This window comes from Pithys albifrons, chromosome 2 (assembly GCF_047495875.1).
Source record: "Pithys albifrons albifrons isolate INPA30051 chromosome 2, PitAlb_v1, whole genome shotgun sequence".
In the NCBI taxonomy this organism is placed as follows: Eukaryota; Metazoa; Chordata; class Aves; order Passeriformes; family Thamnophilidae; genus Pithys; species Pithys albifrons.
This window is the reverse complement of record NC_092459.1, coordinates 46,428,269-46,445,259: the sequence shown is the minus strand read 5'-3', so window position 1 is coordinate 46,445,259 and position 16,991 is coordinate 46,428,269. Positions and strand designations below refer to the sequence as shown.

The 16,991-nt window shown below is 42.9% G+C and overlaps 1 protein-coding gene across 5 annotated transcripts in view; it reads left to right on the top strand.

Annotated features, from left to right (window-relative positions):
* FYN (FYN proto-oncogene, Src family tyrosine kinase) overlaps positions 1-16,991 on the top strand; it is a 146,310-nt gene that overhangs the window by 123,502 nt on the left and 5,817 nt on the right. For all 5 annotated transcript variants that reach the window (XM_071548930.1, XM_071548929.1, XM_071548928.1 and 2 more), the window contains 4 exons: positions 614-793; positions 2,602-2,678; positions 2,781-2,934; positions 11,224-11,355. In XM_071548930.1, coding sequence (XP_071405031.1) covers positions 614-793; positions 2,602-2,678; positions 2,781-2,934; positions 11,224-11,355 — 543 coding nt within the window. The remainder of the gene's footprint in view (positions 1-613; positions 794-2,601; positions 2,679-2,780; positions 2,935-11,223; positions 11,356-16,991) is intronic.

The following is a 16,991-nucleotide window of genomic DNA, read 5'->3' as shown; positions in this document are numbered from 1 at the left end:
TGAAGTGGATGGGAACCACCTCATTTTCAATCAGCAGCTGCTGAGAATGAGGAGAGGAAGGAAAAATATGCATTTCAGTTTGGAAATACACTCATTTTTCTAAGATGAAATCAATTCAGGATTTGTTTGGGGGGAATTTTCTTAAAATATTCTTTTTTCCTCTGACTCAGAACTAAACCAAAATGTTAAAATGTCTTGCAAATAAGAAGTTTTGGGTTTAATCAGTTTTGTTATTCAAACCTGTGACTGGAGCTTTGTTGTTGTCTATAGCAATTACTTGTTAGCAAGGGAATACATGAAGATGAGTTTCAGCAGTCCCACGTTTCTTACTCAGAGAAGGTTTCTGTGGAGATCAGTAGAAATATTGTCTGAGTAGGACAATGGCAATTGTGTCCCAGTGCCAATGGGAATATTATTTTTCAGTATAAAATAAAAAACTAAAATATGAGGGAGGCGTGGGAGGAATATAATGATACAGCAGCATGGGAAACCAAACTTTTAAAAAAATAGTTACATAAAATGTCTTTGCTATTTTTTTCCTTGGTTACATTAGGCATCAGGTAGAAAAAAGGAGGAGAAGATATTTAATCTAACTTAGTGTCTGTGCTTGTAGGTACGTGGAACGGAAATACTAAAGTGGCTATCAAGACTCTGAAGCCTGGCACTATGTCTCCAGAATCCTTCTTAGAGGAAGCCCAAATCATGAAGAAGCTAAAACATGACAAATTGGTCCAACTTTATGCTGTGGTATCTGAAGAGCCTATCTATATTGTCACAGAGTACATGAGTAAAGGTGAAGCCAGAGCTGATGACTTGATAATATTTTTTCTTTATTGCTGCTCCTTGGGATAGAGGGAGGTGCAGTGTGGTGCATGAACAGCATGTGAGGAAGGAGAGCAAGAACAGGAAACTAAAGTCTCCTCTGTCTTCAGAAGAATTATGAATTCCACTCTGAATTGGGCCCAAAACCTGATGTACAAAGAAAATTTGTATTAGGTGGTGAAGAGAGAAGTTGGTGCAGCCTAAGTGATTCCAACTGCATCAGCATCTGAACTTCCCTGACAAGGGGAGATTTGCATTTTCTAGGTTTGATGGTATTACATGCTGCTTCCCCAGACCGTAGCTTTTCCTGGCACCAGAGAGGTCTTATGGCATCTTCTTTCAGTGTTTACTTGTCCGCTTAGGATTTCTGGTTCTTCATTTAGCATTCCTGAGTTCTGTCACATGCACCTCACTCTCACATCACAGCTTCATTTTCAGTTCATGCCATTTTTCATTTCAATACATGATTTGCACATATTATTCTTTCCCTCCTCTCTCCCTTTCCCCTTCTCCCTTCTCTTTGAGCTAATTAACTGGTAATAATATAGTAAAATGAGAAAAGGAAAACTTTTTGCTCCGTCAGATCTCCAGCAGGGGTGCTGAGAGCAGAGCAAAAAATCTGCTTGTTTTGGAAAAGCAAATGAACTAAATAGGAAACATAAGTTCTCACAAGGAAGTTTCATTGTACATTGGAGAATATACTTTGAAATTTTAAGTGCATTTTTTCAGTCTATTTGGAGTTGATTTTTATTTTCCTGGCAGGTGCTTGCCCATCTCCCTCCTCAGAGGCATCCAAGCCCTGGCTAACTCACACTTTAATCATATGTCTCAGTGACAAGCACATGTTTTTTTCCCTTTAGAAAAAAAAATGGACTTTTCAAAATCCTTCTGAAGTATGTGGTTTATTTTGGCTTACTTTACTAGTTTGTACAGTAACATTTTACATCTTTGGATCTGAGCTTCAGGCTGACAATTTATCAAGGGAGAAATGCCTAATCATCTGTCTGTTTTCTTTATTTATTAACCCAATTCACTGCCCTTATTTAAAGGAAACTGTCACACTTCTCTGTTTGAATATAAGATTGGGATGGAAGCTATAACATCCTAGGCCTTTTATTTGAAGAGACAGGGTGCCTCCTTGTTTACCCTTGCACAGGAAAGCTATGTCCTTACTGCTTTTGCTAAAGTTGCCTTCATTTCATCTCTGCTTCATCTTCTCTAGATTTGCATAGCAGTCCTCTAAAATTAATGGTTCACACTGTATTTAGTTCTGGGTTACCTAGAGAAAGAGCACTACTCATTTGTTAGGAAAAATAGCCTTTGCTAGTGCTATCCCCCTTGGACTTATCAGGCTTCAGGCTGACCTTTCTTTTGGAGCTGGTTGAGCTGGGATGTGACTTTTTCCATAGATTGTGTGGCTTGGAACTGAGCTGCTGCTTTGCAGCTAGCTGAGGCCTTTAGAGAGCAGCAGGTATGTAGTTTTAAAGAGCATTGGGAAAGTTAAGAGTAGCTTTTCAGTAATAGTCAGGAAAATTAAAAACTGTGTTCTTTCTTTTCCCTGCAATTTTCCTTGTACTAGTGGCATGTTCTTCTGCAAGCCAACCTTAAAAAAGAGCGAAATAAGTATAATAGAATTCTAAGATATTATGAGGTTTTTGGAACTGTTTCTTGAACTTGAAATGTCGCTGTCTTTAATATTGCACGTATTGCTGCATCTCCATCCAGATGAGTAGCCATTGTTTTCCTAACATCTCTATTGTGTCAACTCTGCATTTGCAGGGAGTTTGCTGGATTTCTTAAAAGATGGAGAAGGAAGAGCTTTGAAGTTACCGAATTTGGTGGACATGGCAGCCCAGGTCTGTTGTCACAGTATTGAACACTGAGATGTATATGTTTTACAGCCCCTGTGTGTCTGAGTTCATTTTAAATGCCCCACTTGTGTTCCACGCTCCTCGCAGGTGGCTGCAGGAATGGCCTACATCGAGCGAATGAATTACATCCACAGAGACCTGCGGTCTGCAAACATTCTGGTGGGGAATGGCCTAATATGCAAGATTGCTGACTTCGGATTGGCAAGGCTGATTGAAGACAATGAATATACAGCCAGACAAGGTAAAAACAGTGGCAGGTGTAGCACTGAGTGTCATTCTTGTGACAGGGGAAGAGTGGAACCTGGCTTTGAAAAGCTCTCATGCTTTGGGGTTGTTTTCAGTAAATCCCAAAGTCATATAAACTCCTAGGCCAGAAGTTCACTGTTTAACACATATCCGAAAGAGAATGTCTTGTTTACTTGTCTCCCCTTAAACAACTGACCAAAATGAAACAAAGATGATGGGTGAGAGCACAACTGGGTAAAGTGACAGTAAAGACAAGATCCTCATGGTGCCATAACAAAGGGGATACTTTACTTACCAGCCTTGAAAGTCTGAATAGGGGAATCCAGAAAAGTCTATGTAAGCTATTTCTTTTGTAGTGTGCTTTCTAGTATTTACTAACTGCTATCATTATTGCTGTGCTATTCTTACTTGATTTCAAACAGGTCAAGAGTTGTGCCTGTATGCAATGGAGCTGCCTCTCAGACCACTATGTTTTCTTTGGGAACTTAAAAAGTTATTTTAATAGAAATGCCATTACCCAGTGACACAGAGAGTGCCAGGCATAGACAACCACTGATACACAATAAAAATTTATCAAAGTTTTGTAGCTTTTTTTAAAAAGTGCATCTATTCAGACTGAGCCATGACACAGGCTCTGTAGTTAGTCATTCTTAACAAGTCATGCTTTGTTGTCAGATGTTGGTCCAAGCTGCAGAGCTACAGTTTTGTTCTCTTTCTGCTGGCAGGACTTTGTTAGTGCTTACTCAATATGTGTCAGTAAACATCACTCCCATCCATGCCAAAGCCAAGGAGGGTCCCACTAAACCGTGTTGTATGTCACCAGAAAGCACAGGTTGGATAAGTAATTCATTAACTGTGTTTGCTGCTTCCTGTTGTTTCTTCTCTTGAGCAAAGTCCCTATTTCAACATGGATTTTAGGAAAGAGCTCACGTCATTCTGTAGCTGTTTTTCTAAGTGTTGACAGAAGGAGCCAGAGAGTTTCCAGCCTTGGGCTAAGAACAGCAGCAGCTCTCATGCTGTTCTCACTCCTCTGAACTGCTGTCAGAAGCACCTACTCGCAGGGATGTGAACCACAGGCTGTATCCACCCTACAAATTGCCTTCTTCACATTCGGACTGCAAGGCCTAATTATTTCAGTGAGGTCCTTGAAATACCTGTGGCAGATAATAGTGCAGAGACTTAACCACTATTGATTTCAGCCTGAGCATGGGAATTGCTTTTTGCCAGAAAAAAATAGCCTTGTATCATTCTCTCCAGAGCAATAAGAGCATCTGGAGGCTCTGGTAAACAGAAAGCTGCCTGCTTGCTCTTCCCCCGAGTAAAACAAGAAGAGTTTTCCTTAAGCAAGGCAGACAGATCCAATGTGCAAAATGGCTTTGAAAGTGTCCTATAGTATCTCCATTTCTGTCTGGTTTGCTGCCATGTCTTTTGTTCCCTTTGGAAACCACCCAACCTATCATTTTACATGACTAATTATTTGTTTTCATAGACAAGTATGTGACCTACTTCTGCCTGGATCTCTTCAGACTCCTGATTGCTAGGAAATCCTCTGATGACCTGTTTGCCTCCTGGTTTAAATCCCTCAGAATAGTTTTGCTCTTTTCACATGTTAAAAAAGCTGTGAAAAACTGCCTGACTGATATTGAGGAAAGGCTTCGATTTTAAAGACAATAAAAATTACTGGATTTGGGGTGGGGAAACTTTGAGCTTAGAAAAGCATAACCATAGGACTGGTAAGGAGAGGGAGTGTAGCCATGGATATCTCCTGCCCTTCTTTCATGGCAGGAATCACCTGTATTGAGAAAAAAGTGTCTCGGAAGGGACAATTAGTTTGGCTTTTAAAATGCATTGCTGATGATCTGGAGATCTGAATTGTGCTTGCCTCGCTTCATCTCGTGGTGCAAGTATGGAGAGGTCACTCATCCTTCCCATACTTGAGGGCAATGGACAATACTTTCTTCCCCTGACCTCAGAGTCAGGGTTAAGTCCTTCACAGCTACAGAATTCATTAAAAGAGAAACCCAAAGAGCTGTGATCACAAGCATTCTTGTAGGAAGGTTTTCCTACTTTCACTGATGTCTTTTTGATGACCCTTTCTTAAGTGGGAGCTTGTTCTAGGAAGGGGTACTTTTTTGACTGAGTTGCACACTCTCAGTTACATTTCATTGCAATTAACTTAGCTTCCAAGCCAGCTGGGCAGTCAGGATGAGCCTAGGACCTTTAATTTATTGAGGAAGAAACATGGTTTCTAATGTGGCATTGGATTTTTTTTTTCCAAGTGCGATTCAGTTCTGGTTTGTTTAGTTAAACTTCATTTTGAGCATTGCTTGGTGGAGACCACAGTATCAGGAGGAAATGGTTGCCTCTGCTAGTTTCCCATGACCTATTACTTCAGCCCCCAAGGAGATGCATCTGGGGACTGCTCTGTTTATCTAGCTGACTACTGCTTCGGTGGGAATTTTGACACAGGAGAGCCTGGCCAGCGGAGGGGAGGAGGATGGGGAGTGCTCCAGACTGGCAGCTCCTGTGGGAGAAAGGAAATGTTTTTCCTTGCAAAATCTGAAGATTAAAGCCTCTGGTCACTCTCTCCTCAACAGTGATCCTTCTCTTGGCTTAAGTGTGTTAGTATAGAGCTCATTGTTGGCATGGGGAAGAGGTGGTTTTCTCCAGCTTTGCTTGATCTCTTCCTCCCTTCCCCCACTGTCACTTTTGTCTCCCATTAAATATTTTGAAAGGAAACAGATGGGGATGCTTTGAGCCCCAGTGGGCTAGAGTGCAGGATTCCTGAACCTGTGTGGGTATTACTTAGCCTGGTGGTAATGTTTTACTGACCGGTTTATTTTGGTTTTGGTTTGAACAAAGGAGGCCTGACTGCTCCTGATTTATGAGAGACAAATAAAAAGCAGTTCGTTGTCTGCACTGCCATTTCTCAGCAATTGTCAGGAAGGAAAGAGATGGTCATGCCACTAATGATTTAAAGTGTGTGACTAGCAGCTATACACTGTCATTAAATAACACAAAAAAAGTTCTTGGCTTGTAATGAGCATTTGGCTTCTCTTGCTTTTAGAGGAAGTGAGTAATCAAAGGGGAAAAACATGCCTGTTAGTGTGACGCCCATTTCAAAGGCTACACTGGTGGACTGAATTGCAGACTGCACCACTGGAGCTTGCTTCTTTTGGCTGTTGCTGTTGCAACATCTTCCCCACGCACACAGTGTCAGGCACTTAGTCTTATTTCCCTACATTGATGATTATGGTTGTGTCAGTCCTGTAAAGCAAGACTTATAAATCCTGATATCCTGCAGGACAAAGAGGAACTTCCCATCACTTTAAACGCAGGATTTCCCATGCAGTTCTGCTACCCTTACACTGATCTGGTTCACAGCTATGTGAAGTTTTGGCCAAGCATGTACCATTTTTGTGGAGAGTGCTGAGTGCTCCACAGAGTTGCTGGGTTAGAGTTGTTACTATTCTAAGCACTAGCAGCTGATACAAATTTAAAATTGCCTTAATAAAAAAAAAATAATAATAAAAAAGAGCAGAGTTCTTTTCCAGGCCATGTTTCTACTACATACCCTGGCAACACTTGCAGTAGTGCCACTCCAAGAACAGATGAAACAATAAGAATCTTTCTGATGCCTTGCAGACAAGTCAGAGCTATTTTTGGAGCTCTAGTACATGTTTGTAAACTCTCAGATCACTTTTGCCTCCTTAACACTTAGAAATACCTCCTTCTTGCCCTTCTTAAAGACAAGAGATTCTTCTTATTTTGATTTCCTAGAAATAAGCAGGGATTTCCCCCCTCCTTCCAGGCTGTCTCCAGTCCTTTTGTTGGGACTCGCTCACCAGCTAATCAGATCTGCCTTGTTTGTGACTGACTGTACAGCGAGCTGTAGCGTCCAGGGCTTTGTTCTTGCTCTTTACCTGCCATTCCCTGGGCCAGCCCAGGAGCAGACCGGAGAAAGGACTCTTGCTTCTCCGCAGCCAGCCACCGGGGGCTGGGAAGGGTGTCACCCGTACGCTCCTACAGAGATGCCATCTGCTCTGTGAGAGGGAGCACGGCCAGGTCAAGAGGAAGGGCAAGAGGAAGGGGGGCGTACAGGCAGAGAGAGAGGGGGGTGTTTAGACCCGCAGTTCCGCCCCTCGTCTCCCCCTTCCTGGGGAGGGGTCTGCCTGCGGAGCCGGCTGCTCATGGCTGATGTTTTGCCAGGCTTGTAATTTCATGTTCGTTCTCACAGAACAAAAAATGTAATTGCACAGTCCCTCCCACACGGCACTCATCATCGCCTACCGGGGCTGACTCGTTTCCTGTTTCATGCTTGCTTCAGCACTTCGTTTTTACCTTTTGCAGTTTTCCCTTTCCAGCCCCAGAAGCAATTCAGTGCCACACTGCATTCTCTGGTTGCTAACCCAAGAATTTGCTGAGTTTTTGGGTCTTAGAGCTTGAGGTGCTGCAATGGGGTTGGTTTTAAGGTACAAGAGGTAACAGCTTTGTAGCATTTTCAGAAACAGGATCATTATCAAGCTGGCAGTGGCTCTGGGGCATGAATTTCAGAGGTTTCTGCTTCATCAAGATTTAGATCTGAAGAAAAACAAAGCTCTGAGGGATTTTCACTTGCCTCAGAAGAAATCATGCTGAGAGTTGTATGTCAAGGTCACTCAATCATTCCAGCCCCCTCCACTCCTTCTCATCACATGGTCTGCTTATAGCCTGCGAAGAATTAAAGCAGGGCCATGGATTGATTTTTTCCCAAAGAAATCCTCCTGGGTGATAACCTGTGTGAATGCCTGGGCAGAGCCAGGCAGAGGTCCCAAGAAGAGGGCTGAGCCTCATAAAAAACTCAGAGGCAGGAGGCAGGGCTTGCTGCCCTAACAGTAAATTGTATCAGCAGCTTTGGTTTCATATGGTTGTAAGCAATGCAGAAACCCAAAAAAAGCTTTCCCCAGGCTGAGAAAAAAAGGGACTAAGATAAAAGCTGCAAATTAGTACCTTGCTTTGGGACAAAGACTATCTTGACCTGATGAATGCAGTGTGTGGCTGGTTTTTATGCATGGGGCTACAGATGTGCTAGTTTGTAATAAAACACGTTTCAGAAAAAAATAAAAAAGAGAGAAATCCTTCCCCTACTGATGTAAAATCTGCCTTCAAAGTAGGAGATGGGCTGCCTTGTCAGCTGGGGTAATTTGGCTTATCAGATTTATTAACATGCATGTCAGTAATACACATTTTATCTCATGCTGTAATTTGTTTGCAGCACAAAGTCAGCTTGTTTATTAATAAGCTGCTGAGGCAGAGGGAAGGGGTGCATTTTTTAATCAGTGTGTTGGGAAGAGAGTAAGCGCAGAAACTGCATGTCTGTCAGGAGCCATGCACAGTGTCTGATCTGTTTGAACAACAGCAATGGGGAAGCTTCGAAGCAGTGCTCAACACATTTGGGAATTTTGTGCTTTCCCAGAAGTGCACTGTCTCTGTCTCCAGTGCCAGACATTAGATGGGAGGCAGCACCTTGGGGGGATCCCTGTTAGACAAACACACACACACCCATTCACACAAGCTGCATGTGATCTCTTTGTGTTATGGCAGTGCATGCATTGTACATGCAGGTGGCCAGCCTGGAACGTCCTCACTGGTCCCTGCTCTCCCCTTACTGACAGCTCTGCCATACTGGATTGCAGAGTCTCTTGGACCATCTAGCCTCCAGCATGTGTTGCAGGGCCAGAAAACCACAAGGCAGAGCTTCACTAGCAAGCTCTCTGCCAACCTTGCCTTTTTCTCCTCCCCATCTATCACTTCAAATCTATCATCTATCAGGAAATTCTGCACAAACTGCAGAACGTGTGATTTTTTTGTGTTAGTTGTTTTGGTTAGATTATCATCCACAGCAGCAGCAACATAGATAAGTAATAAATATCTGCCCTGTCATTGGAAAATCCACAGCACAGACCATTCGTCCACTCCAGCAGTGCTCATCACAGTCCAGTGAGGTCCAGCTCTAGCTCTTAGGAAAAGGGATGTGCTGGAATTGTCCGCTCTTCTCGGGGACTTACCTTGCTTCTAATCTTCCTCTGGTCCCTCAATACACCACATACTCATCTCCCAGTGCCACACTGGCAGTAGATGAGGAAGGCAAAATTACCAGAGGGGCTGGCCACAAAAGAGTCTGAAGAGATTTCCTTCCTCCAAAGATGAGTTGTAGGTGGTTGCTACCTTTGAATCTGAGTACAAAGCACAAGGGAATCAGAGCAGGTTTGGATAAATTTCTCAGAAAAGCACAAGTGATTAAAGAAAAAAAAATCGAATTAATGTGTGCAACATGTGAATGAGCAAACCCTTGTGCTTGGCCATCTCACACACCACCAGCCAGCCAATATCTGAGGCTTCAGGCTCCTGGCCAGCCTGGAGCTATTCAGTTGTTTGGCTGGCAGGGCTTGTGTGTACTATCTCAGCTGCACGTATCAGAGCAGAGAGACACTGGCCCTCCCATTCAGGGCTGCCTGCATAAGCCCATCTAAAGCCATGCACTGCAGGCTTAGGGAACCTGACCACCAGATAGACACAGCTTGCAGTTTTTCAAGGGATGGCTGGAGGAGCCACTTGCCAACCTCACGTGGCTGCTGGCACTGCTGAAGCAGGGCCAGCTTCCAGGACAGAGGTTCACATGATGGCAGCTGCTGCTACAGAGAACTCAGGCATCACAGCCAAGGCGACTTTTAATAAGAGATGACGTTCTGCAGATTTCGAGTCTTGTAAACTAGGACTGGTCACACAAAGAAGTGTAAGTTAAGGATACTGAGATCAAAGCCAAGCACCCAAATTTTAGTTTGCGCCTACATACCAACCAATGAAAATATGTAAGAGGCAGACTTTAAAATGTGGATAGGCATTCTGAAATCCTCAATCACCTTTTCAAATCTAACCACTGATGTGCTAATGTTTAACTAGACTTAAGTTCCTGACGTCAGGAGCTTTGAAACTTTGTCTTGCATCTTTTAATTTAGCAGGACTTACTTGAGCAACTGCAATTTTGCCTAGAAAAAAAAATGTTTGAGTAATAGTCTCTTTTAAGATCATTTACATGTAGAGCACAAAAAATTTTAGCACACTGAAGTTTTACCAACTAAGGATGAGAATTACCATGTTTACTTTGCACTATGAGTCACGTCAGACTGGGGTATATAGCAGAAGATATGGGACATTGAGCACTGGATGTGATGGCAGAACAGCGCCAGCAGGGAATTCTAAACAGCGCCATAAGTTCACTCCCTGAGAGTGATTTGTCCATGTTGTTACACTTTCCACACTCCTCCTGAAAGCTACAGGAACTTTTATAAGAGGGTGGTGTGAAGTCAAAGTCAGTCTGTTTCCAAATTCAAGAGTGTTTGTCACTAGGGATCAGCAATAAGCAGTGCAACTCTTTTGCCTGTATGTTAATACAAGGCACCAGGGAAATGTCTGCATATTTTTTTGTACATACTATGAGTTAATTATTACCACAAGACTTTTCTTTAAAGTCATACTGAAAATATTTTCCCCAAGAAAACAGCAAATGATTGGAAAAGCAAATAAATCAGTGTTTAAAGGCTTGTTATCTTATATCCTTACCACAACTGGCTCCTGCAAGCTCTGATGATGGATGAACACATTAGAACTGCACGTATTTAAGGCACTACAGGCTTTTCAGTGCCAGGAGCCTAAAGTACATTGTCAAGTTATAAATCACAGGCCAGTGTTGTGCTTTGACATCATGCACTCCAAACTACTTCAACGGCAGTATTAAGTCCTTGCATGTTTCTAATGAAATACTAGGTTTGGGTTAATTTATGTTTTCACCATGTTTGTTTGTTTGCATTTTGCTCAGTTTGAGCAGGGAAACTGGGGGGTACATTTTTAATGTGTCACATTTCTGCTTATATGTGCTAACTGTGTTTGACTTGCGAGTATCGCAGGGAAATGTTAATTTAAAACATATTGGGGGAAAGAATTTCTATTATATTTGGCTTGTTTTTAAAACAGGGTTGGTTTTTATTCATTTTAGAAAAGTTCTGACTTTTTCCTAGCCTTCTCCTAGGCTGTGGGACAAACCCATCCCTTTTCTTATAGTTCTTCCTTATGCCCTACACATTCCACCTGCCTGCCTTCTCTGACTGTACTCTGTGGAACTTTTTGTTAACCCTTGCCTGCAGCTCTTTCCACTTGTAGATGTTGCAGAACATGACAGTCACTTGCAAACTGGTACTTTGATTGTGTCTCTATTCTGATTAAGACTCATGTATTCTTTCATTAGGTGCAAAATTTCCCATTAAATGGACTGCGCCAGAAGCAGCACTGTATGGAAGGTTCACAATAAAGTCAGATGTGTGGTCTTTTGGGATCCTACTGACAGAGCTGGTAACAAAAGGGAGAGTGCCATACCCAGGTAAGAAAACAGTCCTACTTCACTTGGAAAAAGGATTGGGAATGAGCCATGTGCTTAAACTGGAATGTTTATTTATATTCACAGAGCTAAGAGGAGGTTGATTGTAATGCATAAGTTCTGTGTGTGCTTGAAAAAGGCTCTGACTGAAAGCTGCTTGTGATGGTCATGATAAAAAGGACAAGGGGACAATTCAACATATTCATTTCTAATATTTTAATTGTTCTCAATTCACTTAATATAATTTCTAGACAACTAATGAAAGCAATGTAAAATTACTATATTCTAGAGCAAATAGCTCTCCATAGTATTGCATTCACTTTAAGATATCAACAGTTAAACTCCCAGAGAGGCTTTACTCCATTTATTCTGTCAGTCTGGTTCTCTGCAAGGTTTGATGACTATCTAAATGTCTGGTATTACTAAATCTCTTTTTTATAAACTCTTAAATTTCAATCCTTGCTTTTGAGATGGATGGAAGGGAAAGAAAATAATTCTGTCGTGTGCAGGCCAGAGCTCATGGCAGGGTCACAGTGGGGTCAGATTCTCTGCATGGGGGAACCGGAGGCCTCATGGTTCTTTGCTGAAACCCTGCCAAGTGTCCAGTGGATTAAGATTTGTAGGAGGGAGTGAGAGGATCTGCCTATGCAGAAATAGCTTTTCATTCTCTTGCCCCCCTGAAGATTGTAGGCATTGAGTGAAGAGGAGAGGAATGAGGTGAAAGCTGTATATTACATGGAAAGGAACTGAATCCCTTCATTTTCTCTTCAGCACAGATACTAACAACAGGGGATGCCCTGCATCTGAAGATGTATCTAGCTGCATCTTTATTCTTTTTATTAAAAAAATATTTCTCTAAATACTCAACTGTATGGCTATGTGCACTGCAGCTGATGTAATGGAAAGTGCCCTACAGCAGTTTCGATATTCCAGTTTGTGCTGTGATCAAGCATCAGTTCTGTGTATTAAACTGAGCAGGAGAAGCATCGAGGTGGAGTTCAGGTTATCCTGTGGTATCTCACGACACTTCAGAAGCCTGAACTCTGCAAAACTAACCTACCAGACTTTTACCATAAATGTCAATTTTGCTAGCACCTAGTGGCCTGTAGCTGATATTTAGGAAGAGAATATGGGGACTGGAAGGCATCTCTCATAGTCAACAGTGAATTTTGGCTTAATTAACAGAGAGCAGCTTAGCAAAGCTGGGACTGTGACAACAGAATGAGGTAGCAGAAAACAGGATGACGTGTTTCTATGGGAGAGATGAGTCCCTCTGTAGAGTTAAGGAGATTTTTTTTTCCCGAGCTCCATATTTGTGGGGCAAAGACACTTAGTGACTTATCATGTGCATGAGCACAGACAGACATACCCATACACACAGGGAAAATACCATTCCATGTAAAAATGACAATCTAAGCCACGTGTTTACTCACAAGTTTGTAACTGAACACAGTGTGGGCCATGGCTGCAGAGGATGTCTGCACTTCACAAATGTTCCTTTCCCTCCCCAAAGGAAAAAAGTCCGCTGGATCTGCATTTAAGTGCTTGCAATATATAAATTCTTGTGGGAGCCATGACAGTAATCTCAGGCATGGGCTGTGTCTGAAAATTCTGGACAGTTTTATTACGTGGCAGTTTGAGCACATCAAAGACAACCAACAGTGTCTCGCCTCTTTCAGCACCATCCTCCCCCTTCATCCCTCACTACATAATGCCCTCACACACCAAAAGTCCTTCTGGCTCACTCTCCTCCACCTGCACCAGGGATACATGAAGTAGCTGGAAGCAATTCTTTGTGTGTTACGTATCATAAAGTCAGCAATTTCCTGAATGGTCCTGTACTGCCTTGGTTACACACTGCCCATGCTCTATGCCAGGGCCATTCCTCCTCACCAGGGCTCCCACATTGCTCATCCAGGAGGCCTTAACCATTCCCACGGCCACCATCACTCTCCTTTGTCAGTTTTACCTGAGGACACCCTCTATTTTACTTTTGAATTTCCAAAGTCTTTACAGATTCCAGTCCAGTCTCATTCCCCAAACCCTAACTGGGAAAGCTTTTATACGCTGACGCAACAGTGGAGAGGAACTGGAGCCTTCCCAGAAGGATCTGTCTTTGCACATGGCCTGCAAAGAGGGCACAAACTTCACAAGGTGACAAAGGCCTCCCTAGAAAAGACTCTTTTCCCCTGACATAGAAAGGACCATCTATCCTCTGCTTCATGCTGGGAAGAGGAAGGACCTCATGGAAGAACAAAGTTTCATGAATACATGTCACTGTCTGAGGCAGGCAGTAGGGTTCAGATCCACCCACAGGGCTTTTCCTGCCAACGTGGCATGGCTTGCACAAGGAGGAAAAGATGGGATTGCAATCACTCTGAGAGGCAAGACTCAGGCATCTTCAACCTAGTAGACAACATATAGGTGACAGAATGCAGTCTGTTGGCACTGCCAGCCACTTTGGCACCCAAGGCGTGTGGATTTACAAGCTCTGAAAAGCATCAGCCTTGAAACAAAGAGGGTCATGGAACTGTCACTTTGCTGTAATCCTCAGTTGCTGAAACAGATGTGGGCATGTTGTCCTGATGTTCCTGCTTATGACTTGTAGCAGGCTGGGGGTAGCTGAGAGAGGTCCTCAGACAAAGGGTTGCTCTCTTGCTTGATGAGCTCTTAGTGCCTGGAGAGGTCATTTACAGCACACACCCTAGTCCTGGGGTGGTACCCGTGCCCGCAGGACACTGTACCTCATGCCTTCCAATGCCTGGAACCAGGCATTGTTTTAAACTTGTGTAGAAGGAGGGAGAAGCACAATGAGGAGGACAAAAGGAGAAAGCAGGCAGTTTATAGGAGGGGAACAGAATGGGTGGGACAGAACTTGGCATGCTTTGTCTGCCACATTTCAAGCAGTTCCTGTCCTGATGCCCCATTTTGGAAGAGAGGCTGAAGCAGTGCTGAGACATAGGAGCAGTCAAGATTTTCCTGGCAGAGATGAAGATAAGGCTAGAGTTCATAATCAAGCCTTGCCCCAGACCCTTTGGTTCCCACAAGCAAGACCAACATTTTGACAGGTGTTGTCCTCCTGTTCATATTTCAACAAAGCCTGTTTTACTGTCAATGGTCATAATACACTGTTATGATAACTAATTTATGTACTTTTTCTTTATGCTTTCCTATTCTTTTCACAAGGCAGCAAATTGAAATAAGCAACTTTCACAGTCTTTCTCTGCATTGAGGTTCTATTTCCATTATTACATTGGGGAAATAAAAAATAGATATGGGCAGAGGAGGAGCCAAGTTTGAAAAGTAGTCTGCTTAGTCAACCATTTTCAGTGTTTATTTCCCCTTTGACAGATGCCCTTTGGATTTTAGTTAGGGTTTTTTTAATGGAGTTTAAGAGTAGAAGGCTGCATTTCTCTAGCAATCAGAGAATTGTGGGTTTTTAACGTGCTACCTTTTGGATAGCCAAAAATCTCAGCCCCTCTGAACAAGCACCTCTGAACTTGCCCCTTCTGCTTTCTGCCACACTTGTCACATCAAGAGCATTTACATTTTACATCTATTGTGACAAGCCACGATGATGCTTCCACATTGCTGCCTCTGGCCAAGCATGTCTTTGAGCCTGGGCTCCAAGCAGCCCTGAAGTCTCTGGGGAGCTGTGCTCAGCATCCTCATCTCTGGGGGAAGCTGGGCCACAAGTGCCAGAGAGCACATAGTGCCCAAGCCTGCGGCCAAGTATATATCAATAAGCCAAGTATGTATCAGTGTGTAGCATCATCATGGGTAGTAGATGAGGAGTTGAGAAAGATATGTATTCAGCACACAGCATAGATAAGCTCAGGTGGGTTTCTTTGTAAGCAGGAAAGCTTCACTCACAAATGCTGTAGCATCTATTACACCAAGCAAATAATAACTTACTTTAAAAAACAAAACCAAAACAAAAGAACAGATATTAACAGTCTAGCTTTGTGGGTGCATTGAGGATGGGGAAATGTGGGGGGGTTTCAGGCTTTAATTTCTAAATAAAGTGGCACGACTTGCAGATTTTTAAAACTTGTTACTACTTTTCCACAGAAATAGCAGGGTTTGCATTGTACTCAGTAAGAACAGCATTATGCTTCAAACATTGTGTTCCCTTAAGAGCAGCTTTCTTGTTCCCATCAGTGCACTGTATTAGTTTGACCATTGGTATGGAAGCATGCAGCAGGTCTGGAAGGGGCATCATTCTCAGCCTAGCAGAAGCATGTAAGAATAAAGTGGTTTAAAACCATGACTCTCCTCACTGGACTTCACATGGCCTCAAGTAATCTATATAGCTCATTAGCTTTTGTATGTGGGGACTCTGCCTAGTTACGCTAATGTTTCCTGTCTTCTGGAATTGCCCAGATCTGTGCTATTTGCACGTCTGCTGCGCTCCATCTAATCAAGCTGCTCAGAGCACTTCAAAGCACTTTCCAGTGTTTTCTTTAGCCACAAATGGAAACTTCACATCTTCTTTCATGTCACAGTAACTCTTAAAGTAACTCTTAAAGCCACTGTAACTTAAAGTTACTACAACTTTTCTATGAAAAGCCAAGCAGTATTGAGTTTCTGTCCCCAGTCTATACAGGCAGTAGATTTTTATTGTATTCTGCATTAAAGTGGCCATATCCTGTGGCATCCTAAGATTATTGACGGTTTCACTAATAAAGCTGGATGGTTGGAGGTTATTTGATTTTTCGTGTTCTCAGAGAACTAAAAGGCTAATGGGAAGGTCATCATTTAGAAATGGTATCTTTTCTTCTTCGTCCAAATTGTAATTCTAGAAACATCATGAGCACAAATTGATTTTTCGTAGAATTGTAGAATCATAGAATAGTTTGGGTTGGAAGGGACCTTTCAGAAGTTAACTAGTCCAATCAACCTGCAATAAGCAGGAACATCTTCAAGTAGATCAGGTTATTCAGAGCCCCATCCAACCTGAACTTGAATGTTCACAGTGATGGGGCATCCCTCACCTCTCCATGCAACTTGCTCCAGTGTTTCATCACCTTCATTGTAAAAAACTTTTTTTTTATTTAATCTAAATAGACTCCAATTTAAAACCATTACCCCTTGTCCTATCACAAAAAGCCTGCTAAAAATTTAGTCCCCATCATTCTTTTAGGCCCCCTTCAAGCACTGAAAAGTCACCATAAGATTTCCCAAGAGCCTTCTCTTCTCCAGGCTCAACAGTTCTGATTTTCTCAGCCGTTTCTCACAGGAGAGGTGCTCCACCCCTCTAACCATCTTTGTGGACGTTCTCTTGCCTTCTTTCAGCAGGTTGATGTCATTCCTTCCACTGCTGAGGACCCTAAAGCTGGATGCAGTACTCCAGGTGGGGTCTCACCAAAGCAGAGGGGCAGAATCCCCTCCCTCTACCTGCTGGCCACACTGCTTTTGATGCAGCCCAGGATACAATTGGCTTTCTGGGCTGCAAGTGCCCATAGCCAGCTCATGTTCGGCCTCTCATCCACCATCACCCCCGAGTCTGCAGGGCTGCTCAGTCTATTCATCCCCCAGCCTTTATTGATACCAGGGGTTGCCCCAACTCAGGTGAAACAGCTGTAGTTAACAGAAGAATATTGCTGAGTATTTTATTCCACAGATTTAGGGATTTTAGG